Raw genomic sequence first — 16841 nt, 5'->3', positions numbered from 1 at the left:
AACAAACCCTTTGGCACAACAAGTTCACATTAACCCTCCGAAGAATAACCCACCTAGACTCGTTCACTTACCTTATTAACGATATTTACCCCTAACTATTACTCCCAATCTACACATTCCTGAACACTATATGGGCAATTTAGCATTGCCAATTCACCTAACCTGCACATCTTTGTGACTGTGGGTGGAAAACTGAGCACCCACAGAAAACCCACGCAGACATGGGGAGAATGTGCAAACTCCATGCACACAGTCACCTGAGGCTGGAATTGAACCCAGGTCCCTGGCTCTGTGAGGTAGCAGTGCTAACCACTGAGCCAAGGTGCTGCCCTGAATGCAAACCTCCACCTCTGAGTTGTACAAACCAAGAAGGCTTTAGTTTGGATTCACGGTACCTACAGATTCATCTCAAACTAAGATGGAGTTGGCTGGATTAGGGAGAGAAAATAACCAGTGTCCCTACTTAGTGATTGCTATCTGGTGAGCCTCACTGGCACTACAGTTTGGTGATGAAGTCAACGTGATGCTACCTGCAAATGATCAGCACCTGTTTCTAGCTAGCATGTGAAATATACCTTTTAGGTAAGGTGGCAGAAATACCCCAATGTAGTTTAAAATGAGTCGATTTGGGACAGCAGAGTAGAAATTTTATAAAGTAATGGGATGCATTGTTTCGTGAATCAATGCTGTGCCCATTCTGATCTTGAGCTCTGAATAATGGTGATGCTAGAATAGTGAATCTCAGTGTTGTAAAGACTGTCTAATCACCGCATGACACTGGGGCAAGGAAGGGAACGGGATATCCTGTTCTTAGTATCCAGCCACCTTTTCTAAAAACTGTTTGTGCTGGTCTTTGATGAATGGAGGGTGAGGCATGAGGCAGAGGTAGCTGGGGAGGAATTTGGTCCAAAAGGGAATAAAGATTATTAAGGAAAGTGTCAATTATTATGTTGTAACCGTGTAATTAGATTAATAGGGCATTTTGCCTAATTGCAGTAGGATGTTTCTTGAGGCCAATTAGGAAGGTCGCTTCAGATTTATTGTGCATGATGTGCAGTGCCTCAGGTTTACCAATCGCAGTGTTGAAAGAAAGCGATCATCATCTGGTTCATAAAAACTAAAGATCTGCAGATACTGGAAATCTGAAACAAAAACCAAAAGTACTGGAGAAACTGCAGATCTGGCAGGATCTGTGGAGACAAAGCAGAGTGAACATTTGAAGGGTTAATGGGCCTGAAATTTTGACTCTGCGGTTTCTCCACAGATGCTCAGTCCTGCTGAGTTTCTCCCAGCTATTTGTGTTTGAGCTGGTTCACAATGATGTTCACAATGCTAATATAATAGACACCCCTTACCCCCAATCCTTCCCCCAATTGGTCATGAAAACCAATTGAGGCAAGACACACTGGAAGTCTCCTCACTGACACTCTTAAGCTCATCCATTTCTCATCTAGGAAACTAATTCCTTGATCACTTTCCTCTAAGTTTGTGTTCACAGTCTACAAATAATGTTATGAAAAATACCTTGCCCATTGTTTAACTACATATCTGAGAGGATTTTATACCAGAGAGGAGTGTAATCCCAGCATGAAGTAATGTCATGAGGGAAGAAGTGATGACAGTAATTGCATAAATGAAAACCCAAATCATTCTATTGCTCCTCTTAGCTGTGAGATTTTAAAAACAAAACATGAATGGGCAACAACATTATTTCCATGTTGAGCAGGATTCTGATCTGACTGAAGATTGGAAATGATCAAAAGACAAGGGTGTTGATGCCTCTGACCATAGAAGGGGAATTATTGGATGTCAAGTAGGACAGCTGGCAGTGAGTTACAAAGTAGGAATTCTATGATGTAACTCTGCCTTCATAAAAACAGACACTGAAGATTGAATTACTGCCTTGGGTTATCCACCAGCTGGATAATTGGTGTGAAGCCCAATAGTTAGTTCATAGTCTCCAGTTTGCTTGTTTTTTTGGACAGCAGGTAAGCAGAATGCAGCTGGAGGCAAAGTAGTGCTAATGGATTGGCGATAAATCCTATGCTGACTTAAACTGATTTTGACCTGTGCTGTGTAATATTTCTTTGTTTTTGTTAACTATAACAAGTGACATAATCTGAATTGCTAGAGAATTTTTAGGTTCCTTTAACCATTGGAAATTTTCACTCCGGATGCCTCACCATTATTGTCGTCATCCTTGCTCTGTTGCTTTTGGGTGTACATCCGTTTGTGTGGTCATGTTCTTTTGAAACCATCCTGAGATGCCCTGGGTACAGGTACTAATTATCCTTATTGATGAAAGTCTAAGTTACTGAAACTGTGGGAAGAATGTCCACACACTGTCTTCAGCCGAAGAGAAGTTTAATCTCAATCAACCATAAAGTTTAATGACAAAGATGTAATGAAAATAGCTACTGAATACTGAAGTTATACCTTGTGAGGTATCAGGCTGAACTTGAATAAGCATGCATTACTCCTTTAGCACTAGCTTAGCACAAGAACAACTGGATGGTCATTTAAAGCTCCATTTAAACCTGGTTAGCACCTCTAATGAGCAGTCCCTTATATCCTGACAGGTAGAACTTGTGATGAATAAACCCTTTCAGGTATGAGCCATTTGGTACAACATTGTCTGTGAGAGAAATCGGTGAGAGAAGGCTTTTGTTAGACCATCTATAACTTTTGTTTTATATAGTTGTTCAGGCCTCTCATTTCATAACAATTTTTTTTATTGTGAAAATCTTCCAATATAAATCTAAGATCATAAGAAAGATCAGACAGACTGGGGCTGTTTTCTTTGAAGCAGAGGACCTTGAGAGAAGAGCTGTTTCTGACTCTATAAAGTTGAGGGACTTAGACAGGAAGAGATTTATCCCCTTAATGGGGAGATCAGTGACCTGGGGATGTAGATCTAAGGTAAGCAACAGGTGCAGACAGGATGTGGGAAATGTTTTCACCTGGACGGTGGTGGGAATCTGTAACTTACCTGTCATTGGAATTGGCAGAAACCCTCAATGTTTCAATATGTTGATGTGCAGAGATGTTGTCAAGGCATTGCCTTGTGCTGGAAAATGGAATTAGTATTGTTTAGTTGATTTTGACTGGCACAGATGTAATGGGCCTAAGGGCCTGTTTTCTTTGAGCTTCAACACCTCTGTGCACTTGTCTTAGAATCTGTACCTTGCTCTTGTGCTCTCCTTTCTCTTTGTCACTTTAGATTGGCTTTTATGGCATCTTGGGATAGATTGGCCACTCTATGCTTCGCCCTGTCACCATTGGGTTGTGGTGGGAGAAACCTGCAGCATGTTTGTACCCTGGTTTAGTTCGCTGGAGCAGCTAGTGGCCAGTTAAGGGGAGGGGTTATTGAAGGTCCACTTGGCCTATCTGCCCTAGGCAGAGCCTCCAAGACCATCTACCTGAAGGCTTGGCTCTGCACTTGGAGCGAGGGGGGCATTGGCCATTTGATTGTTTGAAAGTTCTCCGAGGTGGGACTTTCTCCCTAGATTTGGTGACAAGACGTGAGGTCACTGTCAGGTGTCCCACCAATGGGTGGAACAGTGGTCAGACAAATGACCCTGAATGCCACCAGCAACGCAAACACCTGGAGGAAACTGGATGTAAAATTTTGAAGGAGCTGAACTAAAAGCAGGAGAGGCTGGAAATGTGCCAGGTCTGGCAGCATCTGTGGAGTGACATGTAGAGTTGCCATTCTCAGTCAATGACCTTTATCAGAAGGTCACAGGCTTGAAACTTTAACTCTGTTGGTGTTTCTCCACAGATAATAACTCACCAGCTGAGCCTGAAAGTACAACATTTTCTGTTTTGATTCGAAGAACTGTTGCAATGGGTTCTGACATGGATAGTGCTGCTCTTGTTGTTCTTTCTCTCTTACTCTCAATCTCAGTCACTACACGCACACGCACACTTTGCATAGATAAAAGTAAATTTGACATTCTACCTGATCATGTAGGCTTCCTGCCCCATCAACTCAGGGTTAAAGTTAAGCCCCACGTCTCTTTGTACCTGAAAGAACACAACAGTCCGACTGCAGCCTGGTGACATCTGGATTAAATAAATGTGGGGAGGCTGCAGTGAGGAGATTAGTGCAGTCATATTTTCACAAGGTTGCCAAGTATTCTTGGAAGGAAAGAAACAAAAATGTACTGTTTCATTCTAATTGAGTGTTTGATGGTATTTTGTATGGGAGCACCCCACAAAATGAGAGAAGAAACATCTGCAACAGTTTCGATGTTTGTCTCTGGCTGTCATATTCCCTAAACTTGGTTTCTCGTTTCCTGTCTGTGTTTTTGCCTCCTCAACAACAAGAGATAACTAATTAATTCTTTGGGCTGTGCCTCTTGCAGACAAATATTTTGTTACTGATATGGGTTTTGTCAGTTGAGGAGGGGCTGGCTGTTGATCAGATCTTGTTCCCTCACCAAGTGTCCACCCCCACACCACTTACATTGGATAGTGAGCAGAGCGTTTATCCAGTTTGACACCCTTCTGAGAGAATGAAGCCAGGGCTGTATTGTTTGAGATCGCAGTATAGAATGTGAACCTTTTTTCATTGGTTTCAACAGGCAAAATCTAGAGGTAACATGATTGAATTGAATCTGTACTGAACCTCCCCTCGAACACATTGGAAATCGATAGAGATCTCCTCTCCATGTCATGATAAAGGATGTAGAGAAAATGCATATGTGTAAAAGAAGCAATGTAATTGTCAAGACAGGGCTGGACAGACTGGGACCTGTCTCTAGCATTAGGGAAGCTGAAGGATGACTTAATGGGAAGACTTAAATAGTGCTACCAAATAAAAATTGTTATTTCCATTTGTGGAAATATCATCAAAAAGTAGCAGTCATTAATAGATTCTTACAAATAGAACCAGTCAGGAATTCAGAAGGAACATCCTTACCCAGAAAGGGATAAGAACATGGAGTAGTGATGGTGAATGGCATAAATGAATCTTTGAGGAAGCTGGAGATCAGCTAATAAAGGCAGCGGTAGTGGTGGATTACTTGATGGCTGGATAGAAAGGGAGGTTATATGATTATCTTCTGGAGCATTGACCAATTGAGTCAAATTGTGTTATGTCAATTTGAACTTTTTTTTTGTTTTGATGAGGTTAACAGGAGAGAAACTATATTTCCCTGAAATCAGTAATGGGTAGGCATGAATTCAAAATCATTCAAAGAATAAAGGAAGATATTTTCAAAATTATATAGTACAGTTAGAAGGCCAATCAGTTTGTCATGACTGTGCCAATCCTTTTGAGAGGGTCATAGAGTCCTACAGATTTCAGACAGGCCCTCTGGCCCAAACTGGTCCATGCTGACCAAAATGTCCATCCAAGCTAACCCCATTTCCCTGCACTTGGCCCATATCCTTCTAAACCTTTCCTATCCATGTATTTGTCCAAAAGCTTTTTAACATTTGTTATTGGACCAACATCAACTACTTCTGCTGGCAGTTCATTTTATATGCTTACCACCATCTGTGTAAATAATGTTGCTCCTGAGGTTCACTTTTATTCTTTCCCATTTAACCTTAAACTGATGCCCTATAGTCCTCGACTCCCCAACCCTGGGAAAAAGATTTAGTGCGTTCATCCTTCCCATTGTTATGAAGGTGTAGGTATGTTCTGTGCCTTTGAGAGTTGAAAAGCTATTAAGGACTGACTGAAAGCACAAAGTGCCCTGAACAAAGTAAAAATGTAACACTTGGTCAAAACAAGTAGCTGAAATTGTGTTGCAATGGATCAAAAACAAATTCAAATTCAGCCAATCAGTTTAAATTTTGCCCCAAGATACCAAACTCCAATGAATTTGAAATATAATATTTTTGATGACATCAAAACCAATGAAATGATCCATTGTTTTGGGGTATAAAACCAGACATTTTGATCAGTTTGGGGAAGAACTGCCAAGCTCCAGCAAGTATAGATTGCTGGATGAATAGCTATCTGAAAGGTACCTGTTAATATGGAAGATGTGTGAAGCAGAATACTGAAGAAAAGACGACTGAGGAAAATCTGCAGAGGAAGATACAAGGAGAGGATTCGACAGCTGGCTGGTTTTTAAAGTTGAATTTTTTTTTTGTAAATCTAATTCGGGGGTTTTTATCGGACAGGTATTGTAGAGTAGGAGGTAAAAGATAAGTTTGAGAAAGGAGTTGTAAATAGTTGTTTAATGTTCTCTTTTGGACTTAAAGAATAAAATTGTTAATTTTTACTTTAATTAATGACGTCTGTAATAGTTCTTTGCTTCTCCGAAATTTAACAGATTACAGCACAAGGTGAGCTTCTCTGTTGGGTTTAAATTAGCAGAGGAGTTTACCCCATGTCATAGCACCATGCCTTTCATGATCCTATACACTTCCATAAGATAACCTCATCAGTCTCCTCCACTTGAAGAAAAATGTCCCAGCTTGTCTAACCTCTCCCAATAACTCAGTCCCTCGAGTCCTGGCAACATCCTTGTAAATTTCTTCTGTGCTCTTTCCAGCTTAATAACATCCTTCCTATAGCAAGGTGACCAAAACTGAACACGATACTCTGTGTGGCCTCACCAACTTCCCAACTTCAATACTCAATGCTCTGACTGATGAAGGCTGGTGTGTCAAATGCTTTCTTCACTTCCCTGTCTACCTGTGACTCCACTTTCAGAGAACCGTACACCTGAACTCTCAAAGTCCCTTTTATTCCACTGCACTCCTTAAGCTCTACCATTCACCACGAACCTCCTACCTTGCTTTGACTTTCCAAAATGCAAGATCTCTCACTTATCTCTATTAAACTCCATTTGCCATTTCTCAGCCCACTTCTCCAGCTGATCAAGATCTTGCTGCAATTTCTGACAACCTTTCTCAGTGTCCACAATACCACCTATTTTCGTGTCACCTGCAAACTTACTAATCATGCCTTGTACATTCTCATCCAAATCACTGATACAGATAATAAACAGTAATGAGCCCAGCACCAACCCCTGAGGCACTCCACTAGTCACAGGCCCCCAGTCCAACAAGCATCCTTTCACTGTTACCCTCTGCTTCCTATCATCAAACAAATTGTGTATCTAATTTGCCAACTTGCTCTGGATTCCATGTAATCCAACCTTCCAGAGCAGCCTACCATGTGGAACCTTATCAAATGCCTTACTGAAATCCATATAGACCATGTCTACTGCCCTACCCTTATCAATCTTCCTGGTCACTTCATCAAAGAACTCAACAAGTTTGTGAGACATGATCTCCCACACACAAAGCCCATGCTGACTGCGTCCAATCAAACCCTGTCTTTCCAAATGCATGTATATCTTATCTTATCCATCAGAATCTTCTCAATAACTCTCCTACCACAGATGTTAGGCTTACTGGTCTACAGTTCCCAGGTTTTTCTTTGCAACTCTTCTTGAATAATGGCATAACATTCGTTACCCTCCAGCCTTCCAGGAACTTTCCGTGGGCTTTGACAAAGGGTCAGTTAGACACGAAACGTCAGTTCTTTTCTCTCCTTACACATGCTGCCAGACCTGCTGAGATTTTACAGCATTTTCTCTTTTGATTCCCGGAACTTACCCTTAGCAACAATGATGCGAAAATATCAGCTAGGCCCCTGCAATATCTTCTCTAGCCTCTTGGAATATTTGGTCAGGGCCAGCAGATTTATCCACCTTCATATATTCTAATATGTCCAACACCACCTCTACTTTGATATGAACTGTCCCAAGATATGACCACTAACTTCATGTCTTTCTCCACGGTAAACAACAGGGAGAAATATTCATTGAGGACCTCCCCCATCTCCTGTGGTTCTACACATATATGTCCAATTGGGTCCTTGAGGGGCCCTATTGTCTCTCCAGGTATTCTTTTTCCTTTTTAATATACTGGAAAAACCTCTTTGGATTCATCCTAATCTTCTCAGCCAAGACTAATTGGTGCCCCCTTTTTGCCCTCCTGATTTCACTCTTCAGTAAACCCCTGTGCTAAGTAATTGGTGCTGCAACCCTCCTCCCCACCATCACACTTTCATCATAACCTTGTAATTTCTTTTTATCTTCAGAAGGATTTATATGATTCTATTCTTAAGAAGTCCTGATTTAATCTACTTTCACTTTTTCTGTGCATTGTGGATTACAATAAAGTTTAGGGAATTTCTTGTTCAGTTGATTGTTGGGACAAGGAATGCCCTTACGAGAAAAAGCTTGTTTTCAATTTGGATATTTTTTCAAATGAGAGGTTTTGTGAAGTATCAAACTTGTTTATAAAGAGCTAGCGCATTCAGGATGGGCCAAGTGGCCAACTCCTGTGCTGTAAAGGTTCAGAAAGTGGAAAACTGTCTGAATTTACCTCGCATGACTTGAGCTAACTGTTGTCAGTGAATGTAATTTGCTGATTGCAGGTCCTGAATTGAATCTGTCCTCCCTATGGTTGACTCCTTCACGAATGCAAAATGGAAACTTTCAATTCATTCAGGTAGTGTTAGACTGCACATCTGTTTGTCTAGAATTTCTCTGTCTTTGTGATTTAAATAAACATGCAAATCTCCTCCCTCCTCCAACCGCTTTACACAACAGAGGGTAAACCTCTAAGGGATGACATTTAATTTGTTTAAAAGATTGGTTGCCGGTCTTTGCGCAAAAGATGAAAACAAAATGTTTTAAAGCTCACTGCCTCACATATTGCAGATAAATGTTCACTTCTGGCTCTGAGCTGCATGTTATGAGTGGGGACACAAAGGGGTCCCATGTTAGCATAGTGTTTTAGAATCCTTCCTCTTTGGTAGTGGTTAAACTGACTTTAACTCCCATCTCCTAAGTCCTCCCATCTCTGGTTTGTTGACTGTCCTGCACAGACTATTTCTCTGGGAGTTAATTGTTGGGATACAGAAGGCCAGATGCCCATCTTCGATCTGTGTTTGTCAATGGCCACTTTAAGCTAATTGTCAGAGGCCAGTTGGAACATTTTCGGCTAGCGTCTGGATGAACCATTTGTAACAAATTTTGTGCAGGTTTTCAGATCAAGTGAGTTCAGTTTTATTGATTCAAAGTTGGTGAGGAATGTAAGATCCCATTCTGGCACACAGAGCATTTAAACTGTTTGGTGGAGTGGGCTAGAGGATGCTATTTGGCTGAATTTTCAAGGACAAAGGAGGCTGGAAATTATTGAAGTTATTTCAATGGGAAAGTTGAGTTTAACATCATTGAATCCAAATACCAACAAAGTTATAATCACCCATTTCTCTCATTGGAATTTAAAAGTGGAGAGCGATTTCAGTGGGTTGAGACGAATTGACTTGGAAGATCTAAGTCTGGTGATTATTTTCCAGGGCAGTAATTTAATCAAATGATTCAGAGAACATTACATGCTGTCACAATCAAGCAAAGCCATGCACGTTGCACCAGTGAGAGTCTGGAATTGAATTACTGGTTTATGGTCACTGCCAGGTAATTGGATTTGTCTTCAGTTTTCATTTGCTATGGAATTGGAGCCAGCTCTTGTACTTTTCCCAAAAGAAGGTTTATCAAATCTGAGATATATCAAAGAATCCCGACAGTGTGGAAACAGGACCTTTGGCCCAACAAGTCCACATCGACCCTCCAAAGAGCAATCCACACAGGCCCATTCTCTACTCTATTACTCTACGTTTACCCCTGACTAATGCACCTAACCCCCACATCCCTGAACTCAATGAGCAATTTAGCATGGCCGATTCACCTAACCTGCACATCTTTGGATTGTGGGAGGAAACCGGAGCACCCAGAGGAAACCCACGCAGACGCGGGGAGAATGTGCAAACTCCACACAGGCAGTCACCCAAGGCTGAAATCGAACCTAGGCCCTTGATGCTGTGAGGCAGCAGTGTGAACCACTGAATGTGGTACCTATCCCAATGTTGTTTTTGTCAGACCCTGAAGGACTTTTCATTTCTTTCCACCCTTTCAGTCGAGTTAAATGTTGACACTTGTGAAAGGAGAGAGCCATGATTTTAATCCTGCACCATCTGACTCACTGTTATTTACAAGCCTACAGACGCTCTCCTTTGGTGGATCTTGCAGATGAGAGAATGACATTGCTTTTGTATTGAATATGTGGCTGAAATGCCAAATTTATGTAGGCCTTTATTCCCATGACACCTGCTTAATTGAGACAATAAAGATATGATTTTTTTTTGTAAAAATGTTCTTTATTTTCATTTGGCACTTCATCTCTGCTATTAAAACAAGTGAGTTCTAGTTTGCCTTTAGCTGAACATTAGAAGGATCAAAGTCAGCAGGGCCCTCCCTGGGCTGGGAATGGTTATGATGGCACGAAAACTCCTACTGATGGCCAGCATATCAATTTCCTGTATCCATTGTGCTGCCCCCAATCCCCCAGACTATTTCCCTGGGAGTGAATTACAGCTTTTGAGAAGGCCTCATGCCCACCCTCGATCTGTGTTTGTCTTTGGCCGCTTAAGCTAATTGTCAGAGCCAGTTGGAATTTTCTCGGCTAGCCTTCAGACTAAAGTATTAGCTTTTGAATTGGGCAGAGCTGGGCACTCTACGTGCTTGGGGCAGCAATAGCTAGGGCTGTCTTGCAACAAGATTCACACATTCCAGCGGTAAAGGCTGTCTTTAATTTGAGTTTTGAATATTCAAGAGTGCTCCTCCAGTTTTTTTATATATGCTGATGCTTTCAGGCTGTAATACCTGTGATTGTAATACCTCCAGCTGACAGCACAACAACTGCCCTGAATTGGGCTGAGCCTGTTTCCTTGCTATTGACAGTCGAAGAGTGTGGTGCTGGAAAAGCTCAGCTGGTCAAGCAGCATCCGAGAAGCAGGAGAGTCGACATTTCAGGCATAAGCCCTTCATCAAGAAGCCTCATTCCTGAGGAAGGGCTAATGCTCAATGTTGATTCTCCTGCTCCTCTGATGCTTCCTGACCGGCTGTACTTTTCCAGCTCCACACTCTTCGGCTCTGATCTCCAGCATCCGCAGTCCTCACTGTCTCCTTGCTATTGACAGGCGACTGTAGAGAAAATTGCAGGGAGTGATTGTTTCCAATGTGCCACAGGCTTCTGAGTCCTATTTGAGCCAGATGACAGGATGCGGATGTCCACAGGAGGCAATCCTGCCTGATATAGTTTTAGTCCCTGCCATGGTCAATGTGCAGTTCCCTTTCGAAGTCAGGATCATCTTTTGTTCTTTTACCAGTCATCTCGAATCGGTGGCAGAAGAGTCAATGATCAGAGGACAACTTTATAAATTTCACTTTGTCTTCGCTGTCCAGACCTCTCATGCTTTTAAGTACTTCCTTCAAATCTTTCTTTGAATGTTCACCTTTTGTTTGTAAAGAAACCAGCACCATCTATCCATGAGCTCTGTCATCTGTCCATCTCTCCAACCCACAGATGTGGTTTGGCCTGTGTGTGTGCGTGACAGACAATGTGGATCTGAAGATGGGTACCAAAACAGATTCTTGAAATTATAACTGACCTAAACAGGATGAATAGAAAGCATCTGTTCCCCTTAGTTGAAGACTCGGTAACAAGAGGGGCATAATTTTAAAGTGAAAAGTGGGAGCTTAGAGGGGGAATTTGGGAAATTAATTTGTACCTCGAAGGTGGTGGGTGTCTGGAATGTGAGGAGGTGGAACAATTCATCAACTAACACCTTCCATTCTGACTTTTAAATTCACCTGGGTCATCTCGGACACCTCCCTCCTCTTCCTGGTCTCTCCATCTCCACCGCCAGTAACCAACTCTACATGGATGTCTATTTCAAACCCACTGACTCCCACAGTTATTTGGGCTACACCTCCTCCCATTCCCCCCTCCTGTAAAAATGCAATCCTTTACTCCCAGTTCCTCCATGACGGGCCTGGATAAGGTAAATAGAGGAGGTCTTTTCCCTGAGGTGATGGAGTCCAGAACTAGAGGGCATAGTTTAGGGTCAGGGGGGTAAAATTTGAAAGGGACCTAAGGGGGGGGGTTGGAGGAGTTTTTTCATGCAGAGGATGGTACATGTACAGAATAAGCTGCTGTGGAAGTGGTGGCGACTGGTTCAATTACAGCATTTAAAAGGCATCTGGATGGGTATATGAATTGGAAGGGGTTTAAAGGGGTATGGGTCAAGTGCTGGCAAATGGGACTAGATTAGGTTAGGATATCTGGTCAGTGTGGATGAGTTGGCCTGATGCATCTGTTCCTGTGCTGTATATCTCTATGACAAGTGGTGTTCTGCAAGGCTCAGTGTTGGCAACATAACTTTTCAGTCTATACATTAATGATCTAGATGAAGGAACTGAGGGCATTCTGCCTAAGATGATACAAAGCTCGATGAAGGCACTGGTAGCATTGAGGAGGTGGGGAGGCTGCAGAAGGATTTGGACAGGCTAGGAGAGTGGGCAAAGAAGTGGCAGATGGACTACAGCGTAGGAACATGAGAGGTTATGCACTTTGGTAGGAAGTATAGAGGCATGGGTTATGTTCTAAATGGGGAGAAGTCTGAAGTGCAAAGAGATTTGGAAGTACTCAAGGTAAACCTGCAGGTTGAGTCAGTAGTTAGAAAGGCAAATATAATGATGGCATTTAATTTGAGAGGTCTTGAATATAAAAGCAGGGGTGGACTTCTGAGGCTCTATAAGGCTGTGGTCAGGCTGTATTTGGAAATTGTGTACAGTTTTGGGCCCCACGTCTCAAAGGATGCACTGGCTCTGGAGTGTGTTCAGAGGAGGTTCATGAGAATGGTCCCAGGAATGAAAAGCTTAACTTATACGGAATGTTTGAGGACTCTGGGTCTATATTCTATTGAGTTTAAAAGGATGAGGGGCGATCTAATTGAAACATACAAAATACTAAATGGCCTGGACAGAGGAGATGTTGGGAAGATGTTTCCATTGGTAGGAGAGACTAGGACCCGAGGGCATAACCTTAGATTAAGGGGAAGACCTTTTAGAATGGAGCTAAGGAGAGATGTCTTCAGCCAGACAGTGGTGAATCTTTGGAATTCACTGCCACAGAAGGCTCTGGAGGCCACGTCATTGAGTGCATTTAAGACTGAGATAGATAGGTTCTTGAGTATCAAGGGAATCAAGAGTTATGGGGAGAATGGGGTTGAGAAACTTATCACCCATGATTGAATGGTGGAGCAGTCCGATGGGCTGAATGACCTGATTTTTGATCCCATGTCTTTTTGGTCTTAGGAAAGTGGGATTGATGCAAGTACAGATTCAGTGGGCCAAAGGGCCTCTTTTACACTGTATGAATCTGCTTCCACGACCTTTTTCAGGCAGTACCTTTACAGATCATAGCTGTGTAATTTTTTGTCCTTTCTTTAACTTACTGTTTTGTTATTGCAGCACTGTCCAAATGTTTGTATGATTTTATGGCTCTTCAGTTCTGACCTGGTGAATAATGTTCTTGCGTTCCAGTTTTCTTGTCCCTTAAGCTAACTTTTCACTTTGCCAACAGGTGTCATAGCTGCGGTGATATTTGTGGTTATCTGCCTCCTTGTGGTTTTGATCCGATACCTCTACAGGCACAAAGGCACGTATCATACCAACGAGGCCAAAGGAACAGAATTTGCAGAGAATGCAGATGTTGCTTTGAAAAATGACCCCAACTTCCAAGATGCAGTGGACGAAAGCAAGAAGGAGTACTTCATCTGATGACTGGTGTCCCTGTTTGTTATCGGGCAATCGTTAACACTACAACCAGGACTCTCTGTTCAGATCAATCCCAGTGAGGCAAAAAATAACAAGCGGACAAACTAATTTTTAACTCCTCACCACCATTCTGGGAGAAAGTCGCAAGTTGCTGCTTTATTTACTAGTAAGGCAGCACATTCTCCAAAAAAGCAACTTTAAACATCGATATTATTTTCCTATATTGTATTTCTAAAGTACTGTTAAAGTGCCAGCATACAAATATTGTGCTCGTGTAAACCATTACATTTAACAACCTGCGCTGTGGAAACAAGCCAAAATATCTATGTACAAAGCCACTAACAAAGTAACATGTTTTTTACACCTCCAGTTTTGTATCATTAGCCGCATTCAATGCGGCTGCAATACATAACCTTTTTAAAATGTCATTATTAATTAATGCTTTTAATTTGCTTTCTGCACTTGGACCAGTTGTATCCCAAAAATTTGTGTGACCACGCATATTTACCGAAAATAGACCTCTGGTTCAAGGGAAGCATGTACTGTCAGCTGTGATACTTAATGATGCAGGCCTGATCAAAGGACCAAGGTTTCTTTACAGATCCAGGCTGAGAGAATTATAAGCACCAAGAACAGTCACTAGATGACCCTCCTTTGGTCCATTTACACAACGAAGGAGGGGTAATATCAACTTCCTCTGATAAATATACTCCCTTAAACCCCACGTTAAGTGCACTTATATCAATATATTGTGAAGATACAAAGTTTTAAGTATTTCTGACTTGTCATTCAGATGATATTTTAGAAAAAAAAGCTTTCATTGCTCACTAACTCATTGTGTGAAGAACAGCCATTTAACCCAGACAGACTTATGGGTAAAGTGTCATTTGGAGAAAACTGACATTTCAGGAGAAAGATCGAGAATGTGGTGCTGGAAAGACACATCAGGTCAGGTAGCATCCGAGGAATGGGAGAATCGACATTTTGGGCAAATGCCCTTCATTAGGAATCATTCCTGATGAAGGGCTGATGCCAAAACTGTTGATTCGTCTGCACCTCAAATGCTGCCTGACCCCCTGTGTCTTTCCAGTATCACACTCTCGACTCTAATCTCCAGCACCTGCAGTCCTCACTTTCTCCTATAAGGAGAAAGAGGAATGGACTACCCTCTGACCCCTCATGTGCTCTTAAAACTTATTATAATGACAGAGTTGTTGTTTGGTAATGCAGAACTTGTGTATTGCTTTAGAAAAAGAAACCTGCTGTCATTGTCTTGTGATTCTGTCCTCACAAGTGCAAGAACGCCAAATCTCAAATGAAACAACAATTCATATTGCTTTGAGATGTCCTTTTGAGATTTTTGTATTCTTGCAATTCTGTCCTGATAAAGCGCAAGACAAAAAACTTTGACAACAGGTCCTTTATTTCCGGAAATGAGAAAATACTAAAATGAAATCACTACTGAAGTCTGGCAATGATTCACAATGAAGTAAGTGAGTCTATAAGTGATGTGTTTTTACTTTTTTTTGTGTGTTACATGTAGACTTGATATATAATAGAATGACTTTATGTTCCTGGGTGTGTGTTAGATGTGCACTGAATTCCTTTATTCCTGAAATAATGCGTTAGTGTGCAAGTGCCTCAACATTAGATAAGTGAAGTCTTATTTTTTCAGTTTTTTTTTAAATACTGCATAAGCGTTTTTAAGGCTTGGATTTCTATTACAATTTTTAACATTTTACTGTGAGTCCTTGTGCCCTTTCTTATTGCGTTGTGAAAAAATGAAGGATGTTAGTTTTTTTAAAAAACAATTTTGTGTGTAATTATATTTCCACCTCTGGGTTGACATGTTAGATTATCTTCCTGGAGGAGTAATCACAATGCGCACTCCTCCCTTCCCCCTCCACCCTGCCAAATCAAACAGCCCTTTCTCTTGTCCTCTTGGTAGATAAAAGTGCTTAAGGACAATGATTTTCTTCCTGATTTTTCTACTGTGTTGCTTACCTCAATGTCTGGGAGATTAAGTTTCAATTTTTGGCGATTTCCAGAACAGTACAGGAGGATCAGAACTCTTCAAACCCATTGCCCATGACTGATCCTTGCAATGTTCCTTGATGCATGGCAATCCTTGTGTGAAAAATAGACATCTTATCTAATTCTTCATTTCCTGTCTCTCTCCCTTTCCTGAGAGAGATCTTTTGAAAGCCAAAGCATTGAAATCTCCGACTCCGATGCAGCCCCCTGTATAAACAAGCTGCAAAGCCAAAACTAAATACCTGGCTGTGAATTTTGAAATTTAGTTTCTAATTGTGAAGTGATTATTGTTTACCAGCAAAAGCTTCCCATCAGGAATAAGGTCAGCTGTTTTGTTTCCTCTTCTCACTTATTAAAAAGAAATCCAGTTGCTGCTAGATGACAGCTGGACAACTGTGAGCCTGTGCAGTAGAGGATGCGTGCACACGTTAATATTAAAGATACGACTTCTGTTTCTCAACCACTAGTAGTGAGCCTAGTGCCCATTCCTTAAGTATATATCCTCAACAGTAATCATATAATGCAATAAATGTAAAGTTTATTTCAAACTAGTACCATTTTATATGCGACAATAAACCTGTCATAAATCTGAATTGTCTGATTTTAATCATAGTTATTAATAAACCGGCGTTTGGCTCCATTTGTGTTTCTTCTCATTGATAGTTGAGTAGAAAATGAATCTTCATTTATGTAGCAGCTTACATGACATTCCCATGAGTTTTACAGCCAATATTTGTTATTCATTCACAAACTGTTGGTTTTGCTGGCAAGGGCTAGTGTTTATAGCCAATCCCGACTTGACCAAGAGAAGGCAGGGTGCTCTCTTGCGTACACCACAATGGTTTGGACGATTTCACAAATTAACCACATGTCTACAGTTCAAGAGGTACATATAGGTTAAAAGATAAACTTGCCATAGTCCCAGATGACTGTAGAGCTAGTTTTATGTGACAGTGAGACCAGTTGGAGGCTCACCATATCCAAGACAAGGAGTGTGGTTGCAAAAATGGACCACGGCCATGTTGTGGTGTCGCTCTGCATCACAGCCAACTTGATCTAACTGCCACCCACACACGTTCCTTCTATTTTAGAAGACGTATGTGAATCAGATTCATATCCATGATTGTTTTTGATTGTGATGAAGGCCAT

At 41.5% G+C, this 16841-nt stretch overlaps 1 protein-coding gene across 1 annotated transcript in view; it reads left to right on the top strand.

Moving 5' to 3' along the window:
* gypc (glycophorin C (Gerbich blood group)) overlaps positions 1-16332 on the top strand; it is a 97630-nt gene extending 81298 nt beyond the window's left edge. Inside the window, exon 4 of the mRNA XM_060827810.1 lies at positions 13465-16332. Within this exon, the coding sequence (XP_060683793.1) occupies positions 13465-13661 (197 nt within the window). The 3' untranslated portion in view covers positions 13662-16332. The remainder of the gene's footprint in view (positions 1-13464) is intronic.
* Positions 16333-16841: the final 509 nt, after the last annotated feature.

Source organism: Hemiscyllium ocellatum, chromosome 7, assembly GCF_020745735.1.
Source record: "Hemiscyllium ocellatum isolate sHemOce1 chromosome 7, sHemOce1.pat.X.cur, whole genome shotgun sequence".
In the NCBI taxonomy this organism is placed as follows: Eukaryota; Metazoa; Chordata; class Chondrichthyes; order Orectolobiformes; family Hemiscylliidae; genus Hemiscyllium; species Hemiscyllium ocellatum.
The sequence above is the reverse complement of the archived record's forward strand: the minus strand, read 5'-3'. Positions and strand labels throughout refer to the sequence as shown.